General features: G+C 37.9%; 9 protein-coding genes across 9 annotated transcripts; 4 read left to right on the top strand and 5 right to left on the bottom strand.

Moving 5' to 3' along the window:
• On the bottom strand, positions 1-3,079 carry BATDEDRAFT_88439 (uncharacterized protein; the record flags this gene model as incomplete). Its single annotated transcript, XM_006678636.1, has 14 exons — positions 1-46; positions 262-416; positions 500-680; positions 803-864; positions 936-1,058; positions 1,149-1,246; positions 1,313-1,592; positions 1,652-1,746; positions 1,839-2,139; positions 2,224-2,263; positions 2,351-2,425; positions 2,490-2,539; positions 2,618-2,763; positions 2,875-3,079. 14 exons carry the CDS (start codon positions 3,077-3,079, stop codon positions 1-3), a joined length of 1,857 nt encoding a protein of 618 aa, XP_006678699.1.
• Positions 3,080-3,582: 503 nt separating this feature from the next.
• BATDEDRAFT_35024 (membrane morphogenesis protein VPS13) lies at positions 3,583-16,198 on the bottom strand (the record flags this gene model as incomplete). The annotated part of the gene is made up of 44 exons (XM_006678528.1): positions 3,583-3,648; positions 3,710-3,816; positions 3,907-4,005; positions 4,115-4,205; positions 4,278-4,363; positions 4,444-4,499; positions 4,579-4,740; positions 4,814-4,842; positions 4,923-4,951; positions 5,051-5,387; positions 5,458-5,524; positions 5,591-5,888; positions 5,990-6,113; positions 6,198-6,290; positions 6,385-6,468; positions 6,538-6,678; positions 6,776-6,934; positions 7,027-7,783; positions 7,903-8,017; positions 8,082-8,284; positions 8,345-8,432; positions 8,533-8,595; positions 8,682-9,042; positions 9,111-9,287; positions 9,394-9,525; positions 9,624-9,845; positions 9,917-11,011; positions 11,091-12,815; positions 12,883-13,057; positions 13,117-13,247; positions 13,335-13,515; positions 13,658-13,842; positions 13,918-14,019; positions 14,113-14,219; positions 14,300-14,411; positions 14,483-14,616; positions 14,697-14,766; positions 14,878-15,027; positions 15,107-15,175; positions 15,248-15,340; positions 15,421-15,525; positions 15,595-15,707; positions 15,780-15,986; positions 16,081-16,198. The coding sequence occupies 44 exons, from the start codon at positions 16,196-16,198 to the stop codon at positions 3,583-3,585; spliced, it is 9,018 nt and encodes a 3,005-aa protein (XP_006678591.1).
• Positions 16,199-17,145: 947 nt separating this feature from the next.
• On the top strand, positions 17,146-17,647 carry BATDEDRAFT_88177 (uncharacterized protein; the record flags this gene model as incomplete). Its single annotated transcript, XM_006678729.1, has 2 exons — positions 17,146-17,276; positions 17,377-17,647. 2 exons carry the CDS (start codon positions 17,146-17,148, stop codon positions 17,645-17,647), a joined length of 402 nt encoding a protein of 133 aa, XP_006678792.1.
• A 412-nt stretch (positions 17,648-18,059) lies between these two features.
• Positions 18,060-18,485, top strand: BATDEDRAFT_11277 (NAD(+) diphosphatase; the record flags this gene model as incomplete). The annotated part of the gene is made up of 2 exons (XM_006678302.1): positions 18,060-18,216; positions 18,280-18,485. Coding segments are annotated over 2 exons (363 nt in total), but the record flags the coding sequence as incomplete, so codon positions are not given.
• Positions 18,486-19,986: 1,501 nt separating this feature from the next.
• Positions 19,987-20,720, bottom strand: BATDEDRAFT_16549 (uncharacterized protein; the record flags this gene model as incomplete). Its single annotated transcript, XM_006678310.1, has 2 exons — positions 20,282-20,720; positions 19,987-20,186 (listed from the first exon to the last, which is right to left on the bottom strand). Coding segments are annotated over exons 1-2 (600 nt in total), but the record flags the coding sequence as incomplete, so codon positions are not given.
• Positions 20,721-20,847: 127 nt separating this feature from the next.
• Positions 20,848-21,568, top strand: BATDEDRAFT_11072 (uncharacterized protein; the record flags this gene model as incomplete). Its single annotated transcript, XM_006678280.1, has 3 exons — positions 20,848-21,126; positions 21,254-21,346; positions 21,425-21,568. 3 exons carry the CDS (start codon positions 20,848-20,850, stop codon positions 21,566-21,568), a joined length of 516 nt encoding a protein of 171 aa, XP_006678343.1.
• On the bottom strand, positions 21,545-22,418 carry BATDEDRAFT_88437 (uncharacterized protein; the record flags this gene model as incomplete). The annotated part of the gene is made up of 2 exons (XM_006678635.1): positions 21,545-21,733; positions 21,828-22,418. The coding sequence occupies 2 exons, from the start codon at positions 22,416-22,418 to the stop codon at positions 21,545-21,547; spliced, it is 780 nt and encodes a 259-aa protein (XP_006678698.1).
• A 646-nt stretch (positions 22,419-23,064) lies between these two features.
• On the bottom strand, positions 23,065-24,863 carry BATDEDRAFT_35022 (phenylalanine--tRNA ligase). The gene is made up of 3 exons (XM_006678527.1): positions 24,625-24,863; positions 23,336-24,354; positions 23,065-23,241 (listed from the first exon to the last, which is right to left on the bottom strand). Exons 1-3 carry the CDS (start codon positions 24,791-24,793, stop codon positions 23,083-23,085), a joined length of 1,347 nt encoding a protein of 448 aa, XP_006678590.1. The 5' UTR covers positions 24,794-24,863; the 3' UTR covers positions 23,065-23,082.
• Positions 24,864-25,073: 210 nt separating this feature from the next.
• On the top strand, positions 25,074-25,904 carry BATDEDRAFT_24663 (uncharacterized protein; the record flags this gene model as incomplete). Its single annotated transcript, XM_006678449.1, has 2 exons — positions 25,074-25,238; positions 25,470-25,904. 2 exons carry the CDS (start codon positions 25,074-25,076, stop codon positions 25,902-25,904), a joined length of 600 nt encoding a protein of 199 aa, XP_006678512.1.

The following is a 25,904-nucleotide window of genomic DNA, read 5'->3' as shown; positions in this document are numbered from 1 at the left end:
TCATTGCATTCTTGAGATACTCTCTTGAGCTAGATCGCAAACGTATCTGATATTAGAATAGAGTTTCAATAAAAGAAATAATCAATTCCAACAACAATGAATATTTAACGATTGTTTATTCCAAGACAATCATTACAAGATCAATACAAAAGTGTTTCACTTTACGTGAATATGGCTGTAAAATACTGACGAGACACATTGTATAGAATAAACCAAAAAAAACATTGAATTTGATTGTTTGCAATGTCTGTATCAAATTACATATCAACAGAACCTATATCATCAAGTTCTTCAAGTGAAAGCACTTCAATGACGCTCTGCTTAGAGCACACGCTTAAAAGTTGGCGTGCACTATTTATCTGCATGGCCACTGGAGGTGTCTCATTTTTACAAGAGAAAAGAAACATTATTTTGATCTGAAACAAATAAATGTCAGCTCAAACTTAAATCTCGGCAATATATCGTCAAAAAATCAAAACGGCATGCATCTATTACAAACCTTTGTGATTTCTGTGGAATTTTGGCAATGATCAGCGTGTGAAATATCAGCTATATTCACATACCCAACAGTGTAATTACTCATTGGTTGATTTTCTGTGTAATTAAGGCTTTCGTGCTCAAACAAGAATAGTAGGATTGAGTTGTAGAACAGCGCCGAAAGAATATTAACAGATTTTCCACTGAAATCCAAACAAAATTTGTTGTAATTTGAATCTATGCATGTGATACTGGTGAGTTGGACTATATCAAACGTTAGTAGCTGAATATACGGTGTCATGATGCAAAAGTTAAACCTATATACTTGCAATATTCTGGCGTTTGAAAAAGAAAATAAGAGCAGTTGATGGCAATGATATCTACAGCCTACGTATATTTCAAAAATGAATTCATACTTTAAAATAGAACGTGTTTGATATTATAAATATACTACTTACATAACTATGATGAATGATGGTTTTAATATCCAAAGTATCTGGATACAGACAAAGTAGCTCTTGGTTCAAGACCATCTGTGATAAAAGAGAAATATCATGCACAAGAGTTTGAATAGGCAAATCCTGCAAAAAGTTGTATAATAAATTAGTCAACGGGTAGTAATAGAATGAAAATCGGTGATAGAATCTATATATTGGCGTATATATGCTCACATCTGATTGATTTTTTATAGTATTTTGAAAATAGCGAAAAATAATCCGATGCATTCCAGTCGCGGGGGTTTCCTCCTCGCCGTTAGAATCACCAGCAGCTATACTCAAACGTAAGGCTCAAGTCAGTTCACAAAACATAGCTATCCGTAGCATGTTAAACGTACCATTCAAGATCCAGTTTACAAACAATGCAAATTCAGTAGAATCTTGATCCAGTTTTTGTTTGATTTTAGAAAGTCTTTCTATAAACACAATGACAGCCTCGGTAACTTTCAAAAGTTTATCGCTTTGTGATTTGCTTTGCCTCCATGCCGATCGCAAGGAAATGCCACGCAGTTCACTGATAACATAAATGAGACTCTCCGCTGCTGTTTTTATGGACATGTAATCTAAAATTGCACTAGAGTATGACATTGATGCAATGTTTGCCGCCCGTTTTAATTTCTAGCAATTTCAAATTATTAGTAAGGAAAAGCAATAGCTGGCTATGATATTCAAACTACCTTTTTTGGCGAATCTGACGCAAGTTGAGATAGAATATCGATAGTTGAGCAGCCAAGCAATAGCTTTTTAAGAAACTCTGCTGGAGATGGTTCACCTTGGTAATCGACACGGTTATGAGTTATTCAAAAAAACATCAGCAAGACCTTGTAATATTTCTAAATCTGTTGGTATGCATTCCCAACTCACTTCCGTGTATTTTCAAGGCAGTTGAAATCTCAGATGACAACTCGGATTGTGCGGCTTGAAAAGCATCGGCGTTGTTTTGAAAAGCCTCGGTATGACTATTTATTGTGCCAACTAGTCGACGCAGTTGATTCATGAGCACAGACACATTGGCTAAATCTGGATATATGGACGCAGTATTTTCGAAAGCAAAAGATACCAGTTTTACCATACTGGAAGTGTGCTCTTTGATCAAGGAATGCAATGTCATTGCAGATCTATTGTCATATGATATCCACGAAAATAGCCCACCAAATCCATCATCCTATGCATCAACGCGGCATTACAATTCCATTAAATCATGACTATTCAAGTCATTTCATTAAGCAATGCCACTGTCTAAACTTACTCTTGCAGGTAGGTCTGATACAATGAAGCAGCCATTGAGACTAATATATGATTATTTAAACAATCGAGTCAATTCCATTGGTACACTATTAAATAGAATTGATTTTAAAGTATAAAAATAAACATACATTACAATAGTCCGAGCAAAGTTTGTAGTGAGAGTGAGAAGAGAAAGCGAATTGTCAAGAGTCGATGATATCTGACTTGAAATTATATTTCAAAAATCAATAATTGATGCTAAATCTGTGGTGTTACAAGACAACTTACAGCGAGTCGGTTCGAGGAATGGCATTCAGCAGTTGAATGCTTGTGCGATTCTTGAATTATTCAACACACGATTTAATAAACTCATAAAACACTGCAGTTTAACCAAGATGCGAATCAATAAATATTACTTTGAATGCAGGAGCAGTTTCCCATCTACAACTGGCTATTTGCTCCCCAGAGCAAAGATCAAGAGTTAAAGAGTGCGATTGCTGCGCTTCGACTTCAAACGTAGTCAATAATCCAGATTTACTATTGATGGTGGTCAAGGACATTCCTTGAAATGTCAATGATATTGGTAGTAAGTCGTCAGCAGATTGTGATTACTGGCAATATTCGGTCATCACTGCAGACAAGACTGCTCATGACTTGATCTTAGATTCAATACCTTCTGGATTCCAAACAACCATGTCGGCTTCTCCAGTCTCTGCAGACGACCATTTTCGAACAAATTCCCAGACTCGCAACACCTGCAGTTCGCCATGAATATCCAGAAAGGCCACAACGTCTTTTTTAGGGCACCATTCTGTGCACTGGATCTCAACAGGGAAATTGTAACAAGATCCAAACCTTTTTGCTACTAGACAAGCCATGATATTGATTGATCAGCAAGTTGGCAAGTTTTGAATTTGCCGGATTTTACACTTGCGCTACAATCATCAAGTCTGATTGCATTGTGCACTGTTATGATATAATATATTTTTCATTGACGGTTTATCAGGAGTCGATTATGTTTAAAATATGGGTTTTACTGGACCATCGAATACGTGCCCATTTCAAAAAACTGTCTAGTTCAAATATCGCTACTATCATCCAGTGATAACTCTTATGAACATATTGGCAAAATGACCGTATTTCTATTATTAGGGTAAAACATGCAGTCAAACACTTAATACGATCAAAAGCTTCATGTTTGTGTCCGACAAGTAATCTGTGTAAATATATGTACTTTCAGTTGGAATAAAAATTCTCAATCTTGAATCCAAATTTACTCGACTTGCTTAATTTGCAAAGCAGAATATAATTTATTCATAAAACATTGAGTGCTAACAAGTCGTTGACAAGCCTAAAAATTCTGAACATCCCAAAACTCTCGTCATTCAAATGGTTTGGATACATGCAGATATGACGTAAATGCACCTTCGAGCATCTCCCGAAACCACTAAAGTAAAAATTAGATATATTGAAATTCAGACAAATTAAAGTAAACTTGAAATACGTACCTCCATACTTGAGGCGTCTGGGCATGGAATCATGCGCGCTTTGGCAACCTGGCGTGTCTTGCTCACAAGAGCTAATCCACCAGTTTCTGGTCTGATAATTTGCAACTCTAAAGGTCAAGTGTTACCAAACTGATCATTTACACAATATATAGTACATTTATGCTGGAAATATATCATGCTATGTATGCTCAACAAACCTTCAAACGGCATGTCCCATTCTATCTTGAGTCTTTTGATACGTGCCATCAAAACCCTTGATTCAGTCACAATTGCTACTAGATCATCGACGCGAATTTCTACCAATATGCAATTACCATGCAGTTTCATTAGATTCACAGAAATGCTGACCATAACTAGCCTGTTTGAACCGAATGGAACATTGTAATCATGCAATAAGTGACTCACCTAAATGAGCAATATAGAGCTCACGGAAATATCGGCCGTTTTCAATACTCTTCAGCCAACTCTGACCAAGTGCTTCGCGATGATCATACGGCTATATAATGAATTATAAATGGGTTGGACACTGCTACTATATCAACAATACAAACAAAATAGTTTAAAGTACCTGAAGAATTTTTTCCTTTCCTACAAATCGTGGAAGTCGCTGGCGATCTAGCTCTGTGTCAAAAACGGTCGTGGTATTTTTAATACCTACATGGCAAAATAAAAAATACATGCTTAATAACAGTCAAAAACTATCATAGTACACAACACAAATAATGCCAACTTACCCTCGGATACAGAAGTAGCAAGATCCATTACTCCGATCATGGGTTTCGCCACCACTCTAGCAATTTAAATAAATTGAGTTTCTGCTATAATACTCAAGTATAACCTATTCATCACAGTATATATATATATATTACCCAACCAATCCTTTTCCTAAACCCTTGAAAAAGCCTTCAATTCCAGCTTCGTGAGCTCCTTTTAGTGGTTGAGAAACAACGCCAGTCACTCCACTGGTTACACTTCGAATCAAAGACGCAGCACCAGACGTCATTCCATAAACAACATGTCGTGGACGATTCCTATACCAAATAACACAAGTGTGAGAATTCAGTTTTGAATAACATGTGGACAATTTAAATGAGTTGAATTTACCGATTTGCCAAACGCCGTTTTTCTTGAAACTAGAGCGTAGCCAGTACCGTCAGTACGCATTACATAAATCCAGCATAATGAAAATTTAAATTACTAATCAAACGCTTACCTTCTCATCCATTGTAATGACTGAGAGACCTATTATTTTGATACAGATTTGTCAAATTACATAATCATTTAAAAATAACCAAATGCCACTGTTTTGGCATGCACAAGCTTGTTGCTAAAAACCAATACCTTTTCCAATACTTCCAGTGAATTTCGACAAAGTGTCTGTTACTCCAAATACAGTTTTGATTACTAGACTCGAAGCGCCGCGCGCAACACCAATACCAAAGTCTTGAGGTCTAGTAATTTCAAATCCGTGTAAAGGTTCATAAAACATATCACTAACTCCGCTAGCAACATTGTTAAATAAGCCAACTGGGTTCCCAAGAAAATCTGCAGCACCGATTACTTTGTGAACCTGGCCTAGAATTTCTTGGGAATAAAATCGAGTAATCAGATCAATAAGCTGTGGTGCAGATACAATCGGATGCTCCAGCTCCAGTGCATTCAATCGAATCGGAGCATCCTTTCAAATTTTACAAAATTAGTCATCAGTAGCTGATCCAAAACCCAAACCAAGTGTCAACATCACTTACATGAATGTTTCCAATAGTCATTGTAAGAACCTCGAGTATAAATGACATGATTCCTGCTGATTGTGGACTAGAGTAAAAAAACTAGTCAATATCTTTAATCAAATATACAATCCAGCCAACACTCTAATCTTACCGAGCGTCTAAAGTGGATCCTGCGTTTGAAATCCTTGAAAATGACATGTTTACTTGCATAGGATGTAGTAGGAATTTTTCAAAGAAAAGATTGAAACTATCATCATGCTTGACCATGTTTGTATTTGATGGGGTAGAGTCAAAAAGAAGAGCATCTGAACTATTTTGTGTTGTCAAAGTTGCATCGTTGCTATCGAATCTAAGAAAGTCTGTCAATGCGTAAAGAAAATCTTCATCTAAATCAACAGAGAGCTCCTGAAGAAGAAGAGTAAACCATTTGTAATAATCCACACCAAAAGCTAAAAATTACGATGCGAATTGGCTTGTTAGTAAAAGCTAAACATGATGACTGGCCTCAACTTGAGCAAAAACAATAATACGCCAATTGGTTTTTACTTACAAGTATCTTTGGATTTGCACAACGATAACATTAATACGGGCTGCCACTCTTCTTTTCCCTCCTTTGGGAGAACTGTGGGATACATAAATATTGGGTTTATGCAGCCGTACATTTGATTGTCAATCTAGCAACATATAAACGGTTACTATCGATTCAGCAGCTATGCAAATGAGGAATAAAAACATAAGCAGTCATAAATCACGGTTACCTGCAACCACATAAGTGAAAATGATAAAGCTTGAACCTCTTCAGTATCTGTCCAAACAACAACAAGCGTTCGAGCAGATGCATATGCAATTTCCTAACATATGCATTTTAAAATTAATGTCAAATATCAGATAAAAGACATCCATTAAACCCATGTCTGTAAATAGTCGCAAAATAAAATAGCGAACCTGCATATCTCTGCTAATAAGAGATATTCCTATTCCTTCCATTCGCAATTGTACGGTTTTAAGAACCTTGGCCTCAACAGGCACCTACCCATCATTAATCTTTGAAGTCAGTAAACGATCCACAAAGACAGCAAAAATATCAATAGCACTCACAGATGCTTCAATTGGCTGAGCTCCCAACGAAGCCCGCTTATAAGCAGTAGAAGCAGGAGGATGCTTTAATCGCACAATTGTAGTAGGTCCCTCGGCAATGAGTTCAATCACCAGAAATCCAAATCGATTCGCTCCAACAATCTAATACGAATATTTAAATAGTTGGTAAAACAGTACGATATAAGTCGCTCACTTGTAAATTATTATCCTATAAAGATAGCAGACACTAGTATATTACCGGATACTGAAACGCCCTTTGTTTTCCAAGATGTGACGTATCAATGATTTGCTCTTTTCCATTTATTTCAATCACAAGTCGCTTATGATTAGCAGAAGGATGATCCCAAGCATATGGCAGCGACGTGCCTCGAGGAATAACATAGTGTGTAGTTGCCAACTGGTTATTTCATCAAAAATCCAGTTAGTCGACAATAAAACGCATGCATATCAAATATAAAATTAAACTGTAACGAAACGCATACAACACACCTGCTGCCACAATGATATATCTACATCCGTATTATTTTCAATTCGAAGTGGCCATCTTCCTTCTTGTTTTGAAAAAGTAATAGTCAACGTAGCTTTTACTAACGCAATATCCACTTTTATCAAATATTCCACAGTAGATTGCAATATGCCAACTTTAACATAAACAGTTCCAAGTTGTGTCATACTAAATCCGTTGGACCAGTCGCTCATTGCGTTTGACAATCGAACATTCAACTCAAACAAGTCATTATCGACATAAGACAGTGCCATCAGTGAAAAAGATTCTTTGGATTTCACCTCTACTGCAACTGTCGTTCCAGATTGACGGAACAGCATCGACTCGTTCATACCATTGTGGATTATAAATCTTGGAGAAAACGTTACTATTTTTGTAAGATAGTACTTGCCATCGCCCTCTTTAACATCAACTCCCAAGTATATATTTTTTTTCTCGGAAGGCTTGGCCGCAGTGACTTGGAATGCAGATCCTACAGCTTCAAAACTCAGAGGTTTGCTCCATTCAGAATTTTCAACCTTCACCTGAGCTCGACTACGTAGCGGCTCAAAGGTAGAATATGAAAACATAAATGGCTCAATCTCCATTGGTCCACGACCTCCACGGGCACTCTGGCTGCCGACGATACGCGATGTTGTTATCAGTGAGCGCGCACTAAACGACATTTCACACTCGGTGCGATTAAGAAGAATATATGGACTGTATATTTTAACCCGACGGTTGGCCCCTTCTGACATACCACTGTAATTGTATTAATAGCACACAAGTATTTACATCAATTGGTTCACATGGTGTGAGAAATTATACACAACCATTAAAGCATAATACAAGTAATGCTAATCAAACCAAGAGTTGCATACCTATATTTGAGTTTCAAATTCAACTGGTGATCAATTCGATCATGCAACACCAGTATGTCATCTGGGTATTGAAGTTCTGCACTGGTAATAAACACTGCTTCCTTTTGTCGTAACTCTAAATCACAATTAAAAATTAGCATGTCAATCCTTTACCAATAACATACACAACTAGAGTATACCTGTCCCGACTACTTGAATATTCAAAGCAAGCAAATGCGTTGGATCAAGAGTATAAAGGGGATCTGAAGATCCTTTTTTTAGCGATCCAAGGTGTTTTTGTTTGGTAGTCTTGTCAAATATGATATATTTTATGTCATAAGGCAAAAGATTCTCCAAAACAAATGGAGAAAGAAATGAAATGTCCATGTATGGATACTCGCTGCTATTAACTCTTAAATATTAGAATTTACGATTTTCTAGCCAATGACATACAATGATTTACCTGTTTGGTGAATTATTCAAATGAACATTTACTTGGAAACGAAAGCTTGGTTTGGAGGGATCCAATGCCTTGCAAATCACCAAGAATGCTGATTATAACAAGCATGTTGGTTTAGTCATAATATGTGAAATGTGGTCAGCTTTATACAATACGTGACAAAATATGTTGGTATATAGTAACGAACAAACCTGGCTGCTCGGGTTTAAAATCTTGCCAATAAATCAGTTGAGAACACCAATCATATCCTAAGCCTGTAAACAAAAATTAGAGGAATACTATGTTTGAAACATATATGGATAGCCAGAATTTCAAATAGAGATGCATTAAATCAAATTACCAAAGGGACGGACAACAATCGAGTCAGTGTAAGAAGACTCGATGGGAAATGAAAAAACATCTTTTGCCTGAATGCGAAAAGTGTTTTCTGAACTAGCAGCATTTCTTCGATTCCGATTTACAATCATGGCTTCAATTTGTAGTCCTGTCCGATTGCAAATAAGTGTTGTTGATCGAAAGGTTACAATCTTAACACGATCCTTGAGCTCCACGCTGCAAACAAGACGATGAGTCACTTTATTCAAAGATGGGCGAAGCGCATGAATAGTAGAGCCTTCACGATCCACAGCAAGACCCTTTAAAGCCTCCCATGCAGGACCATGGATTTGCACACACAAGCGATGGGATGTTTGATTTGATCGCTGCATTGCAATATACCATACATTTATTAGAAATACATTAAAAAATTGTAACAAAATAAAACAGTTACCTCTCGAACAGTGCGCCAGTCATCAAATTTCCAACCAAGATCCTGACCATTTTCAATCTTGGAAATTGTAGTATTTAAATTAGATCCATCCTTGTCAATCCACACGTGCACTGGATATCCAGTCCGATTTTTTAAAATATATGGATACTGTGCGCTTCGCTTGGATAGTTTTCGTGTCTAGCATTGTCAAGAAAACAGCAATTAGGGCAATTCCAAACTACACCATACTTATTACAAAACATTACAGAATCAAAGCCTTGAAATTTATCCACAATACACTTACTGTTGCAGTATTTAGTGCTGCTGCTGCTGTAACCACCGTACTCAAAAAGGCGTGGCTCATATTCAGCTCCAGTTTCTTTTTGCAGAAAATATCGATTGCAAGTTGTTTGAATTCATCCTCTTGTCGAGCCGCCTGTAGAAACAACGGTATTATTATGAAATGTAAACAGCAATATACAACTAAAAAATATCTACACCCTATACACAGACAAAAAGTCAGCATAAACTTACGCTGACAGAAAACTGCCACTGTTCAACAAAAGGCTCCCAATGAGAATTTTTTAAATTGAAATAATTTGCATGGAGAGAAAGAGTCGTATCAAATCGTATCTGAGAAGACCAATCCGCAACTTCCACAATAAATTTATCAAAAACAAGATCCAGAATAGGAACATGAAAATCATTGATATCATCAATCAACACCGCACGAACACCATCGATCGTAAGCCGAAACTAAAAATTGTAATGGTAATTTTAAAAACATGGCTAATCATAGCACTACAGACCAGCAAGAATTAAATTACCCGTTCACGGCGAATATCGTTACTTTCAACTGGTGGGGATTCGACAGCCGTTGTTTGCGGACTCTCTATACTCTGCGAACGATCGACTTGTAGCAGTCCAAGAATACGATTTGACAATTCGGAAAGCAAAACCATATCATGATACGACACCCAAAACACCAGTCGAGATAAATACACAGTAGCATTGGTGAGAAAATGATTTGGTGCAGTTTGGCGGCTGTCAAGCGAAAGTGTGGCATCAAAATTTTCAATAAAACGAAGCTGTGTTTTATCGCGGGCATCCATCGTGCAAAAGTACATTCCAAGATCATGAAAACTAATTGCTAAAATCTGATCTTGTGATAATACAAGTCGATCAATTAGCAGCACAACAGCATCTGTGCTAGGGGAAGTAGAATCGCGGATCAGAATAATTTCCGGATCAACAAAATTCACTCTAAATGTAAATGTAGACTGCTGAGAGACGTTGCCAAAGTCGTCAGAGCTGTCATTTCGAGAAACGGCTTTTGAGTTTTCATTTGCAGGAGAGCCCCATGGACGTGCAAAAAAGGCACGAACGCCAAAAATATGATCCAGGTCAAAAATCAATTTTGGATGGTCAATGGTCAATACAAGGCCTGATGACATCGGATAAGAACTGTAATGCATTACAAATTGATCATCAGTCTCCTCAGTTGGAGTCATGATATCTCGAAAGCATGTTGGCTCGTTCACACGTGTATCATACAGTGAAAGACTGCGGAATCTCAGTTCCACATCCATCATACCTTTATCACACATTTGCAGTTTTACGTTTGCACTGCTTCCAGCAAACTTTGCTAGTGATTTTTCTTCAATACTAGTCATGAGCTTGGTAGTTCCCGAAAAAGAATTCAAAATGATCGAAGGAATATGCACACTAATGCTAGTAAGAACAGTCTGCAAGACTGGGGCAATCGGTTCCGCTGACTCGGGTGACTGAACGGATTTCAAGTTTGATGGCGACTGAGTTGCAGGTGCTTCCGATACAGCATTAAAAGCTCTCCATATATCAACAGTTAGCTGATACTGATCATCAGTAAGGTTAAAAATGACTGGCGAAAAAGTGATTATAATCTAAAATAGTAAATGCAAATATGGAAAAATAAGTATTGCCTTGCTAGATAAATAAACACAACGAGTTCAAAGTAAATACCTGTTTCTTAGGAACACCAGGCAGACTGTCATGGAATATCGATGCAACTAAATCAAGATCAACTTTGTCCACCATTGGAAGAGGATGATCTGCATTCTCTGAAAATACTGATACAATACGCATAGATTCAACCTTGATACGATGCTCATCATCTAAAGCGACCCCAATATCGGAAACAGGAGAAACAACAGAATTTTTTGCTGCAATTTCTCCAAGATATAAAACAAGTCGGTCCAATGTAGCTATCTTGGGTAGTACCAAAATCGGTGTACGCAGCACAACATCAAAGGCAAATCTGCCAGCGCGTTGTTGCATTTGAATGGCTGATTTTTCAACAACTTTTCTTGCATTGTCCATCAACGCCTGCATTTCTTGGAACTTGCAAAAATAAGCATAAAGTCGTCCAATGAAAGCATTTAAATATGTTATTTTCAAAGATGCAGCACGCAGCTTCAAAAAACTGTCATAACCAGCTCGTCGTGACTCGGTCGCATCTAAAATTTCAAAGAAAAACTCGGCAGTTTGATCCTCTTCGACAATAAGAAAATCTCGAAGTAACGGTTGATCCGGTGCTGCCAAATCATCTACTATCGACAACCTTCCAAGAGTGCCATTCACAACAGAGTTACCGCCACAAAGCTTGGCTTGGATGACAAGACTTTCAAACTTTCCACTGGCAATTCGATGATCATTTTCCAAAACAATAGTCTCTACCGATTTCACGTTAAGATTGAAAACGAGTGAAGACCCTGACATTTCAGTTTCCATAGAAACATTATCAAATTCATTAGAATCTGAAGGTATTTCAGAGGAATCTGATGGCAAGTCGGAAACCACTTGTGCTGAATTCAAAGATTCTGGGCGACGCAAGATATCGGTCGAAAAGACGTACATACGTTGAATCCACTCACGTGAAATCACAAAACGAGTCGAATTGAAATTAACAGAAATCAGCATGGATATCCCAGCATAATCTGGAGAGGCTGGTTGAATACTGTCAAACTCAATCTTCACCAAATGACTGGAATCAATGGTTGAGCTATCAATGGAATCATCGCATATGCTGGATCCGACAAGGCAACGGAAAGGACTCGACTCGGGAAGCATCGGGTTTTCAATCGAAATGGACTTTAAACTGCATTTTGCTTGCATATCAAATGGACGCTGAGTAACAGATATTTGAAATCCTCTCATAGAAAGCATTGCCAAATCCGTTTGTTTGGTCGTGCTGGAATCTGACACTGTTCGAACTGTAACTGAAACTTGATGACAGTTAAACGAAAACAGCACCAAAGTACTTTTGAAATATAGATTAGAGTTTGCTTGAACTGGGCTTGAAATGGTTTCTTGAGCATCGTGGAATTCATCATCTGAATCTGTCGGAATCAACGGAGCCGAAGTCGATGTCAGTGCTCGATACCATTCTTCAGATTTGGATTTTGATGGAGGATTCAACGCGGGAACTGTAGCTATAGTAGGTCGAGAAAATGCTTTTTTTGAAGACTCTAATACTGCCATCAATACGGAATGATTATAATTTGAAAAATTGACATGTAATCGAGGAAGCTGGCCATCCACTTTAAGTTTAGCATATTCGTATGCTTTGGGCAAAATTGAGACTCCTACGGATAACGATACATCGACTTTTTCCATAAAACTGATTTGATCCAAAAGCTCACCATCCATGACCAAGTGATACTCGTCAATTCCTGCTACAACAAGTACCTAGTCATGTAAAATTTTAAGACATGGTAAAACTAGATAAATTTGTGATTGAAATTCAAGAAAGTACCTGCACCGACGTAAAATCTACAAGATACTGGTCGTAAAGAAACTTTTCCAGGTCGTGTAATTTAGATGAGCCTTCGTTTTGCAAAAGTTCTTTTGTTGCCATACTAATCGGGATACTTTTAACACTTAAATGCCCAGCATCTATAACTAGTATTGGAGCCTTTTCATCAATAAAACTTTTACCACAAATTAATACAGCACTCGTATATACAATAGCTCAATAAAAGTATCTTACTTTGTAGGAATCAAAAATATAGGCGCATCCACTTCAATCTTAAGATTTAGTGAACGATGTCCCTCAATGGCAAACTCAAGATTTGTTCTGGTCTGTGTCGTAACTTCTTGAATAGCATCCTGAGCCACAGCCTAGCAATATTAATTATTGAATAGAAATTACACAGATGGCATTGGTTATCAAATTCAAAAAAACCTAATATTCAATATGCAAAATACCTGTAATGTATAGATTGCATCATACTCATCCTTTTTAGGACTGAAAAAATCAACAAGTGTGCGTAGAGCATATGGGTTCAAAACAATCTCTAAAGGCAACATCTTCACTGTGAGGGCATCGTCAACACTTCCATCCAATGGTTTATGTTCAAACTTAATGCTGAAGAATGGACTAGTTAAACTGAAACAAACACAATTAGATACAAAAACCACAACAATAATTCCTTGTTTTGGAAACATCAGGCACTTGCCTTGAATTTTCAAGATCTATAGAGTTATGACGCTTTGCACGAATGAGAGTTGAATGCAATGACTGAGCATACACATTTTCAACAACAACCACCTTTTCCAATGCCATATTAATCTCCATTGAGTGCGGATATTGACAAAGGCTTACTGCCATTCCTTCAAAAGTTGAACTAAAAAGATCAACTGCTTGGGTTTTGGGATCGCGTCGAAGTGTCAATGAGCCTGATCGTAATTTCCAGTGAACACTTAATTGCACAAACTATATATGCACATATAATATCAGTACAGATCGAAAAATCAATGACTTGAGCAAATATAAACTAAAGATATATACATTATCTGGATAGTCACTTCTTGAAACAGAATTTGGATCAAACTCGATTGCCTCGTAAAGTTGACGCACATCTGCCGCAGAAAATGCACCACCAGTAGAACCCTGCTTAAAAATTTAAAAGTACTGTTAAATATTCCATCAAATATTTCAAATAGTACCGAGAAATTAAACACGTTACACTAAAATCACTAATACCTGTGGGTTGGTCAAAGAAGCGGTATCTGAATTGCTAGGCGAAACCGGAGTTTGACTTCCAGTCAACCAGCCAACCCACGTTCCAGATGTAGCTGGTGCAGTTGTTGCTGAAAACATGCATAGAAAATGTCAAAAAACCTTACATGACTAAAATCCTCAGTCCAAATCAGTAAAATATTAAACGCACCAATTACTGGTCCTGTGATTTCTTTTTTCAATGCATTTACTGCCAAATGTCGGTAAAGCCGAATATCATCAAAAGATAGCAACATTTCAAGTTGATCCAACTCTTCTTCTCCCTACAGATAATAAATCATCAGTAATTAAAATAACAAGATTAAACATCAAAACTACATATACAGCAACATACCTCATAGTCGAGTGTTCCGGACTTTAGCTGCATGTAGTAGGAAATATATTCTAAACGCAAATCTCGTCGCTCGCGAAAGAAATCCCAACTCCAACGACGCTTTTTTTCGTGAATATCATGTATAATAGACTTGGCTAAAGTGCGACAGTAGATTTAACATGAATAAAATATACGATACTAAACGCATTTTAATATGCAAATTGTAAGTTCATACCAGCAAACTGAAGCCAAGCACGCGGATCCATTTTTGGTGTGATGGATCTGGGGGGACGAAACATTCGATACTAAAATATGTAATGGTTAATGCTCTAAGTTGACCTACAATGTTTTAGACTCTTCTGGATGGGTCTACACATTCTTATGTCTATAGACTTTAAGAAAGTGCATTGGCTTACCGGATATGACTTCATATATCTTGAAAATGACCCAAACAACTCAATAAATGTAGAATACTGTTCCTCATCCAAATTAAATGCAAATTCGTCGAAAATCAACTGGAGATCTGTTTTGGGAGTATTTGGGTTGTACACTTTTTGCCAAGTCAGCTAGAAAAATAAAGTAACGTCTCAGCAATTATACCACATAAACTAAAGTATAGCATACAAAACATTTAAACTGCAGTACCTTTCCTTCGCCGGAAACGGGATTGAGAATAAACTGCTGAGAAGCAGCTACTTGAGAGTCGCGTGCAATCTGAAAAATATTGTTAATGGTAGTTTAAACTAGTTTTCAAATACCAAAAGTTTTCTGTACAAAACCACTTACAGTTGTGGAAAAAATCTGGGAAATATCATCAGCTTCTGTAAATGACTTGGAGCTGGTTTCCCAATACATACCCAATTGTGAAAGTCGAAAAAACTAAAAAATAGGATTAATAGAGTACCCGACTAGCAAATTCAATCTCTTGAATCTATTTAAGCAATAAGCCGTCGGTTTACCTTGTAGATGCACGGATGATCGACAGTAATGAATCCCTCCTTCCAGTCTGCATCGGTAGATACGGCAGATAGCTCTGAAAGAGTAAATCCCACGCTAAACGGAATCTATTTGAGATTCGATTTTTGATTAATAATGACTCGATTTATCATTACAAAAACGGTGATTGAAAAAACCTTTGTGGATACAGAAGAATCTTCATAACGTATATGGATATTTGATATGGATAGTTGTAGATTGTCCAAAAGCTTGGTAGTTAACTGAGTTAAAAATGAGCTTTCTTCCGTTCCTAAATACGATTCAAAATCAACCAAAAACGAATCGAATGGCGACTACAAAAAGACCATGATTTGGCACATACCAGATGATTTGGCCCGAGATAACATCTGCTCTGCAGCCGCAAGTTTCTTTTTTTTGAGAATTTGAGCATTCTTTTCCTCGTCCACTGGATCGTAATCTGCAGAAGCCTTTGGGGCTGCCAGAATATAGAGATTGTTGATTGCCACTTTCAAGGGCTTTCCCTTTAAATCACTCCATGGAATAGAAAGTGTCAATTCACCAAGGGACCCTGGCAGGTTGTTTGACAACCAGCACAACTGTTAATAAGCTAAAACTAAGATACTCTGTCAATGTCATGTATGTCTAATATCAAGATAATATACCATCAATCACATCGATAGGCAGATTTAGCTTTGACAAGGCATCCTTTTTGAGTCTCAAGTTGTGAAGAACAACGTCGCCTAGTTCACACAATACAAGCCAGTGAATGACATTGCACATTAGCTGCTACAGTTACAGAGCGTGATCCATGCTATCAAAAATCGACCACTTGCCTGACCAAATTCCCAAACTAAGCTGTTTGGTTTCAAGATTGGCAATGTACTCTCCAAGAAACTACCAGACAGTCGGGACGCAGGATCAACAGTGAAATTTAAAGATTAGCAATCAGGTTAGTCAAGACTGCCTTGAATTCGCTATAGCAAATGAGTGAATGCCGCAATAGGATTGAAATAGTTGGATGGCAGATTAGAACCACAGCGAATGCACAACGAATGCACAGTGACTTTTGGCTGAAAATGCAGTGATAAAATAGTAAAGCACAGTGCATGATGAAGCAAGTATATTCAAGCGAGATGTAGTGGATACCTGATTAACAACAGTCGCAACAACCGTTTCGAAAACCATTTCAAGCCAAAGTGAAGATGAAATGCCACAGCTGAAGACGAAAAGGACGAGAAATTATCAGCAATCATCTTTTTCATTCCGTGTCATGCAAAGTACTTGCGTAAAGCTGACCACACTTTTGGGTTGGAATGTTTTACAAATATCGGTAGATTAACTGCTGATTTGGATGAGAGAATCATCTATTGTTCGTGTCTCGTGTATCGCGGTGATAATAATATGACTTGTTGGCACGATCTGCTGCTTCTTTCAATTCAATATAAGGCGTCATTCATTTAGTCCAATTGCAGCTGCTTGCTAATCTTGGTTTTGTTCTGATACAATCCTCAACGTTTTACCTGTATAATCTACGCTAATCTGAAATATTCGTGTCATTTACAAATGAAAAACGCATGGTTTCAAGATGCTACAACAGCAACCTTTGATGTCATCAGAATACTTTTGAAATATGATGAGTGTGTGTTAAAATATAAATAAACATCCTTGTGCACTTTCATCCTCATTATCACCAACGTTAAATTTGTTTCTTGGCAATTGTTACGAATATGGCCTTTATATGGAAACGATTGCTTGCAACTCAAGGTCACATTCCATCTACAGCAGTCGGGAGTTTTAATCAAATGCATTCTTCAAATTCAATACAGCGCATTCTATTCACTGGAAATCCTCTCAATAGGTATACTGATATCAATACTGACTGGATCTACTATTCCAAATGCCTACTTGGTCTTCCTGCTACTGTTCTGTCGTAATACTCATGCATCTTAATGGGCTAGGCAATCATCTCGTAGATCCAACACCAAAGAGCTTCTGGAAGAGCGTAATCTAAAGGCACGATTTATAGTTTTCAACCATCAACAATTCCTTCAAACCTCTGTGGGAAGAGTGGCCTGGGTGCAAGAGTCCGATCTACAACCCGAGTATTCCTTGGAGAATGTGAATGCAAACAGCGTTTTTCTTGGCATGGATGAACAGATGATGCAGCCATATTGGGCTGTCGATGTGTCTAGCTCCAGCGCGCTTATACTTAGTATGCTCAGTCATTAAAACAGTGGTGTAATCAGTACTCAAGCCAGACTAACAACTTGATGCAAATCTAGAGCTGGAAATCCAGCCTGGAATTAGGAAATTCGTAAATTCTCGACCAGCTGCATTCTCACTGCCTACATTCGAGGCATCAATACTTGCTCAGGGATTATCGTTGGTCGATTGGAACCTACGACACGCAAGTTGAATCCCATCTTCTTTAAAGCTGGTGTATGGTTTTTTAAATCATGATTATGGACAGATCGACTGATTCTATACGTATCACTTTTATTCCAGGTATACTGCCCCTCATGTGGTTCAAAAACAGTATCTGGAGAGGTAGGCAGACTTGAATATCTTGGCAGTTTCTCAACAAAACCTATTGTTAAAATAGCGTCTTTTTACTTGTAACTAGTCCGGATACAAACGCTTATGCAATACAAAAACATGTGTTTCTTATCAATCAATTCAAAATTACTCTTATCCTCGAACAGATCCTGCGATTATCATAGCTGTCGGCTCAACAGATGGACAAAGATTACTTCTTGGCCGACAAAAAAAATGGGCATCAAAAGTTTATTCATGCATAGGTACCACTTTGCGTCTCATTTACTCCATCACAATTCAAGCCCAATTAACTCATTGAATTTCAGCGGGGTTTATGGAGCCTGGTGAATCAATTGATGAAGCCTGTAAAAGAGAGGTGTTTGAAGAAACCAACGTATTGCTAAGAGATGTGCGTTTTCACTCTTCTCAGCCGTGGCCTTTTCCGTCTCAGTTGATGCTTGGGTGCATTGGAGTCGCATCTAAAGAAAATATTATTATTCACGATGGAGAGCTTGAAGGCACGTTGTGTTGATTTAAAATATAATGTTTGGATTGTCTATACTAGTGGTAACGGTAATAACTTGAATAGATGCAAAATGGTTCACCAAGGACGAAGTTAAATCTGCACTAAATGGAAACTCGACTTCTTTGAAACTATCGACCTCTATATCGATCTCGTATTCGCTAATACACACATGGGCTCATAGTAGCTTGTCAAGTGCTCATTTATAAAATATATCAAGTTTGAAACTGACTATACAACTCAATGTCCAATTTGCACATGCAACTATTAAACTTGTTGTTTCTGGCATCTTGTTTTCTGATTGCGCTCAACTATCTGTGCCAATCTAAAGACTTGTATATAACTCATATACCAACATATTCAAATCCCATATCAACCGATTTACGATCGTATTCGCGTAGAATGGAACACTATCTTGCAGTCATCGTTTGCTTGGGAACAATGGTTGAATTTTTGTTGTGCATTCTCACCTTTTCTGTATCCTAAAGCCTCTCATAGATACCTTGATAGAAACTGGCACGCATCATTCTATAAGGCTTGCGTTTATTATATATTTTGATATCCCTATTCAATGCATTATTTTACGTGAACACGGCTGTAAAACGATACGCACTCATTGACAATAGCCAGATGCTTGGAATTTAAAAACACGCCATAGATCAGTGTTGGCTTTTGATAGAATGGCATATTTGTGCTTGTCTACTAATCTTATAAACTCCAATCACATGCAAACACAACAAAAGATTGTATGGCTTACAATATCCACATCTAGTCTAGCCAAACATATATTGCTTGAAAAACAAAATCAATTTTGCAGTGGCTTAAGCCCAAGACTTGCACGAATTTTGTTGGCCTCGTCTACAGAAAGAACCTCACTGCCTCCGCCTCCTGACTTTTCAACTTGCTGGGTTGAGCCAGCATCGGGTTTCTTTGATCCTGGCTTTTTAAATAATGCGTCCACTCGTTTACGAGACCAAGTATGTTTTACACGAGACCCATGACTTGATGCAGCATCGATTGAATTTGCACTTTTTAAATTGGAATCAAAAGCTTCAGAGCGACCGACTTTACCATTATGTGTATCTTGGTTTTCATTCGAATGGCCATCTAAACCATTTGTTTTGGTCCTACTATTGCGTCGATACTCTTCGCGTTCAGAACTAGGACTTCTACTTCTGCGACTCCGATTTCGAGATCGATCGTCATCATGGTAAGCACTCCTACTACGTCTATCACGTTCATCACGATAGCTACGTCTATCACGCTCATCACGCTCATCACGATAGCTACGTCTGCTAGATTCATAATCTCCTTTATTCTCGCGATAAGAGCTGCGACCTTGATATTGAGTTCTGTCACTTGATCGAGCTTCATGACGAGTAGATCGATCATCCTCATTGGTCTTTATTCGTTTGGTTACATCTGACTTGTGGTGGAGAATGGGTGATGAATTACTCGAAACGACACGTACATCTTTAGTATGTGGTTTTTCGTCGGAATGTTGCTGAAAATCATCCAACGACTGTATACTTTCCTCGGCATCCAAATCATCCAACTCCATGTCCAATGGGCTTGCTCTGGGCTCGAGATCGCCTTGATCTTCCAGAATATACCTTTTGGTAAGTCGAGGTAAAATGGTATCACACATGCGATCCTCCAATAGCAAATCTGATATAAATTGATCCATAAAGGTCAACTCATACCCTCCGACTGATAAATGATTATAAAAGTGACATGCAAACTTTAGAGACGATCGTAATGAAGCCAGATATCAAGTATTGCTATCAATGGCAGAATCAACCTACCATTTGTCCGTCTTCGCAGCTTTCGTCTATCCTGCAAGAGTGGTTCTAGTCGTCGATACACCTGAGAATGGGACTCGGTAAGACGGATATAAAATGCTGCAAGAGCAGTGAGATACTTGAAGTCCGAGTTGGTAAGAAATAGAGTTATTATCTCATCATCTGGCTGAAGTTGAAGTATCTTTAAAGCAAGACAAATAAACTCTGTAGGTTTTTGACTGCCAAACTGGCCTCCAATAGCCTGCAACTCAACAGCTCGGTCCAGCAATGTTTCTGCAGACACACCAAAGAGTTTCTCCTTCCAATAGGCACTTTCATAAATGCGTTCACGAAGGATTTTTTCAATAAGAAACTGAGGATTAGTGCCATGTATGTTTTTACGTTCGTATGGCTGATCCGACATGGTTGTTTGTGGTTCAAATAAAGTAGAATAGAATGTAATTGAAACGATAATATTTGCATACGAATAAAGCGCTGTTTTTGTCAATCAACGAATCCTGAATTAAGCCAACAGTGGTTTAGTATGTGCTAGTCTTTTAACTAATTAAATCAGCATTCTCTCTGGAATAATGACTTCTTACACTGCTGCCAATCGACTACTCAAAGAACTGAATGCACATCAACGCAAGATTCGACTAGGTTGCAGTCATGATTCTCAGTTGGTTATCCTGCAACCACAATCTGACCAGGATTTATTTCATTGGAATGCAACCATCTATGGAAGGAGCAATACTCCTTATGCTGGTGGTCAGTTTGAATTGGAAATATTAGTTCCTAAAGACTATCCCACGGACCCTCCAAGAATTCGGTTTATCACTACTATTTGTCATCCAAATATACATATCAAGGTGTTGTGGTTCTCGCCAAGTAGGCTTAATATGATGCAACCTGGATTATGCTAACTGTAGTCTATTTCCAATGGATTTGCTTGATTCGGCCTTTATTAAATTGCATGTTGGTAATGCTGCTTCCAAGACTGGAGAAATCTGTCTGGATTTACTCAACAAGGCGTGGAGCCCCGCCTGGACTCTAGAATCTACGTGTATGGCCATTTTGGATCTTTTATCTGTAAGTATATCTACAATGCGCAGTAGCATACACTGCTGTATTCAGTGCTAATATGAACCCTATAATAAATACAATCAGAACCCCGAGGCAGACAGCCCTCTCAACTGTGATGCTGCCAATCTCATTCGATCTGGAGACCATCGTGGGTACAACTCACTTGTTCAAATGTACACGGCATTGCATGCCTGCATATCAGATTCACAGTGCTCCCGTCAGCAATGATATATCTTGTTCGACAAATTTGGCAATCTCCAATAAAGCATCCTCGATCTCTATGCACGCAGCATTATCGAAACTAGCACTAGGATATGTAGTGTCTGACAATGCATCCCGAGAGAGCCTACTGAGTGAATCTCTACTTTGTGTTTTATCTGTGGTGGGTAAAACCTGTAATAAAAATTGTCCAGTCGTTAATGCCTGTTGATACCATACCGACTAAATAGCTGTTTGTGATTTTATAAAAACTGAAATCTGCACTTACCATCAATGAAGAATCTACTTCTGGCACTGGCTCTATAGCATTTGTCTGACAAACTAAATCTATGATTGCTGGTTCATGAGCAATAAATTCTGATTGACCAGCAATAGTACCAAGACTAGGCGGTACAGGTTGAAATTCTGGTACAATATCCAGTGTCAGATTAGTTGAAATATGATTTACGTTCTCCACATTGACTATTGTATCCGTATTCTGAAGTGTCTGGTGTATTGGTAGCGACGACACTATAGAAGCTTCAATTGCAGGAGTTATGGATTCAACTTGTGCAACAGCACGGCTTGGTGGTAATGCATGTGTGTTTGCATCACTATGGAATGGAGTTTGAGCATTTATATAAAGTGGTGGAATCTCCGTCTCGATAAACTGAATAGTTGAATTAGAATCCGCACTGTTGCATGAATTCAAGCGATATTTCCTTGAATCGCAGTATATAGAAATATCACTATTTGCAGCTGTTACAAACTGCTGATGCTCAAAAAATCTACTAGAAGAAACTAGTCCTTGAAATGATCCATGTATATCTGAAAGAAACTGATTTCGATAAAAGGCCACTCGTTTCCTAAATTGAGCCATAAAGCTGGTGCAGTTCAAACTAGAGTCGGTGTAATAGGAAGCTTTGAATTGGTCAATACCAGATTGATGAGCAAACCAAGATATCAAGTCACTGCTTTTGATAATTCAGTCTACTCTGACTTGATACAAAGTATGTAAAAATTGGTTCAGGAAAGATTGAATATTTTTACTGTAATGAATGTAAAATAGAACAAATAAAAGTATCAAAATCCATAATAAACAGCCTCATCAAACGATGGGTTGGTTTACTGAACAACACTACACTTTAAACTCTATTTGATTGAGTTCCTGGCGATTGACATGTAAAGTTGCATTCCTGAACTATACAACTGATTTTTTGGACTAGATCGTATCTGATTTTAGGACACAACAAAGATGAGTTTGCAGAGTTTGAGAATAGTACAACTCAATATTTGAACTACAATGAATCTGGTGATCATACAATGTATGAATATACCAAACGAAAAAAGAATAATTATAGTTTAATTGTGTGCATCATATGATGGGTATTGTGTTGGCTAAAGAATTGATCATGCCAATTCAAGTCAATCTGTAAAAGTAAATATTCAACCATTGTCTATTCAAAGCAAGTTAAATACAAAAACATTTCATTTTACGTGAATATGGATGTAAATCAAAAGTATTTATTGATGGCGATGATACTTTATCGAAGTTCTACTCCACACTGTTGTACAACAGCAATGCGCAGTTTCTCTTGTGTAATATCAATCTCGGCATTCGTGCATGTTTTATCCATGGAGCGGTAGTTGATTCGATAGCAATGACTGGTTCGACTGGTTTTTGGATGCTTAAACTCGTCAACCTTTAAACACAAATAGTATGCATTGAAACATTAGTTTAAATCTAAATTCGCTTATAAACTAAACTGAAAATATTGACAAGAATCAAAAGCGTACCAATTTAACTTCTTCTGCTAAATCTCCGGCAACATCTCGAACAACTTCAAAAAAGTCGTTTTCGTGAAACCATGAAGGGATCCAAAATGAAATGTCTTTGTAGCATGAAGGATACTTTGAAAAAGGTTTAAATTTAGACATTTTTCCAGACATAAACTGAGATGTAAATCGTGGATCGGTTGACCAAAACAGTCGAATATCAGGAATATTAAACAAAGGCATTGCAATACGTTCCAATCCTAATCCAAAAGCCCAAGCAACTCGATCGCTGTTTCCGCTATTGTTCATGATCTCTTGTCTCACTACTCCACACCCAAAAAGTTCAAGCCATTTGCCATTATAAAACACTTCTAGCTCCCAGCTCGGACTAGTAAATGGGAAATAATCTTCGTTCCAGCGCCATTGAAGGTTAGGCTCGTCAGCAAAAACACAACGAATCAAATTTTCAAGAGTGTCCTTTAAATGCCGAGATAAAGCCATGACCTCTGCGGGTGTATGCATTGATTGAATTTTGTTTTCACTTATACCAATGGCTGTAGCAGCCTCGGCTGCTGTATGCTGCGAGCTGGAAAACTGGCGACGGTCAAAAGTGCGTATACCTTCCATTTGATGAAAAACTGGATAATGTGTTTGATCCACTTCATCTCTGCGATATACATCTGCTGTTAAAAGGTATCCTTCAGACGATTTGCTTGCCAAAACAGTCGATTGATGAGCAGATGTGTGAGTACGCAGAATATTGTCGCGATTCAAATAGTATGTATCTGTTGGAAGTCGCCCAGGATGATCTGGACCAATAAGCAAATCATCAAAATTCTGTTTGGGTGATACAACTGGCACCATAGAATCTATAATCTTGTATATAGAGGGTTGTGAATGTAGCATGTAATCTTCGATCTTGGTTTTAAGAATAGCAAGTGGATGGTTTTGCTGAAGGTGAAGTCTGTGCTCTATTTTACTCAAAACAGATGGCGAAACATTTGTCCATGAATCCGAAGAATACGCAGTTTTCAAAACATCTAGTTATTTGATATCAGTTAGTTACAACACTTGACATTTACTGTAATGAATGTAAAATAGAACAAATAAAAGTATCAAAATCCATAATAAACAGCCTCATCAAACGATGGGTTGGTTTACTGAACAACACTACACTTTAAACTCTATTTGATCGAGTTCCTGGCGATTGACATGTAAAGTTGCATTCCTGAACTATACAACTGATTTTTTGGACTAGATCGTATCTGATTTTAGAACACAACAATAAAACGAATTATTTTGTAACTTACGATGCACAGTTGATTCAGATGATTTCTTTTGAGGAATTGTAGATAAGGATCTGTTTATGAGCAAGAATTGACTAGAATTGATTTTCACGATATTGAGTTTTTGTGAACACAACAGCGCAGTTGATTGTGCAAAATGCCAAACACAGCGAGAAATGGCAACAGTTTTCATTCCAAGCAAGCAGAAGTGAGTGTTGTTATTACAAACTACTGTTTTAAGCCCGACTAAACCTCGAAAAGATTGCAAAAAATGGCTTAAATAATTCACTGCAAATTTCAACCAATTATAAAATCAAACCGATTAGATCGAATTTTTCTTTTGATCACAAACTGTCTTGATGAATTCTATTATTGCAAGACACTCATTTAGGTATGCGCAGCATATTCCTATGCACCAGGCTCGGATATGTGTAGCGTCACCTTTATTTCCTGCTATTAAATGCGTCAATCGAATGGTTTCGAGACATTACTCTGAAAAGAGTACTTTAGACAACACCACTGCTCCTCCCAATGCTGCTGAAAGTAATGATCCAAATCCCAGCACGGAGACATCCACTCCTGAAGATGCCCATATAAAGGCTCTTGCTGAAAAGGATGCTCAGATTGCACAGTTACAGGTACGGATTTAATCTGTTATTGATCTGGTTTCTCTTGAGTTTTGAACCAAATCTGCCATGGATCAGTAAAGCATTTAATCAGAATGCCTTGCTTTAGTTTTTCAAGATTTCATACTACTAGATCAAGAGATTAGTCAGACTTTTAAGTTGTTGGCACATGTCTGCATAATTACTGATTCCGACAATCTATTTGGCAATTCTGCCACTTCATTTGAATCGATCGATTTTTAGGATATGTATCGTCGCGCTCTGGCTGATGCTGAAAATGTCAGGCAACGTACCCGCAAAGAAATTGACGAAAAACAGTCCTATGCCATTCAAAAGTTTGCAAAGGAGCTACTCAACACTGCTGATATTCTTACTATGGCTCTTGATTCGGTTCCTGCAGCTGAGCGCTCAGAAAAATCCACCAATTCACATCTCAAGGATTTGTATACCGGAGTCTCCATGACCCGTGTAGAGCTTCTCAAAACATTCAAACAGTTTGGGGTCGAGTCTTATAATCCAGATGGAGAAAAGTTTGATCACAACCTACACCAGGCTTTATTCCAGGCTTCTGTTCCAGGAAAAGAGCCTGGAGTTGTGTTTCAAGTAACAAAAGTGGGATACAAGCTTCATGATCGTGTATTGAGACCTGCCCAAGTGGGCGTTGTCCAAAGTGAATGA

This window comes from Batrachochytrium dendrobatidis, assembly GCF_000203795.2.
Source record: "Batrachochytrium dendrobatidis JAM81 unplaced genomic scaffold BATDEscaffold_5, whole genome shotgun sequence".
NCBI classification, from domain to species: domain Eukaryota; kingdom Fungi; phylum Chytridiomycota; class Chytridiomycetes; order Rhizophydiales; genus Batrachochytrium; species Batrachochytrium dendrobatidis.
The sequence above is the reverse complement of the archived record's forward strand: the minus strand, read 5'-3'. Positions and strand labels throughout refer to the sequence as shown.

Excerpts from the sequence above, each read along its gene's own strand:
- BATDEDRAFT_35022 (XM_006678527.1), bottom strand. The coding sequence starts at position 24,793 with ATGAAAACTGTTGCCATTTCTCGCTGTGTTTGGCATTTTGCACAATCA. Across the intron at positions 24,355-24,624 it reads ATCTGAATCAACTGTGCATC|ATGTTTTGAAAACTGCGTAT; the intron begins GTAAGTTACAAA and ends TCAAATAACTAG. Across the intron at positions 23,242-23,335 it reads TAGCAGAAGAAGTTAAATTG|GTTGACGAGTTTAAGCATCC; the intron begins GTACGCTTTTGA and ends TTGTGTTTAAAG.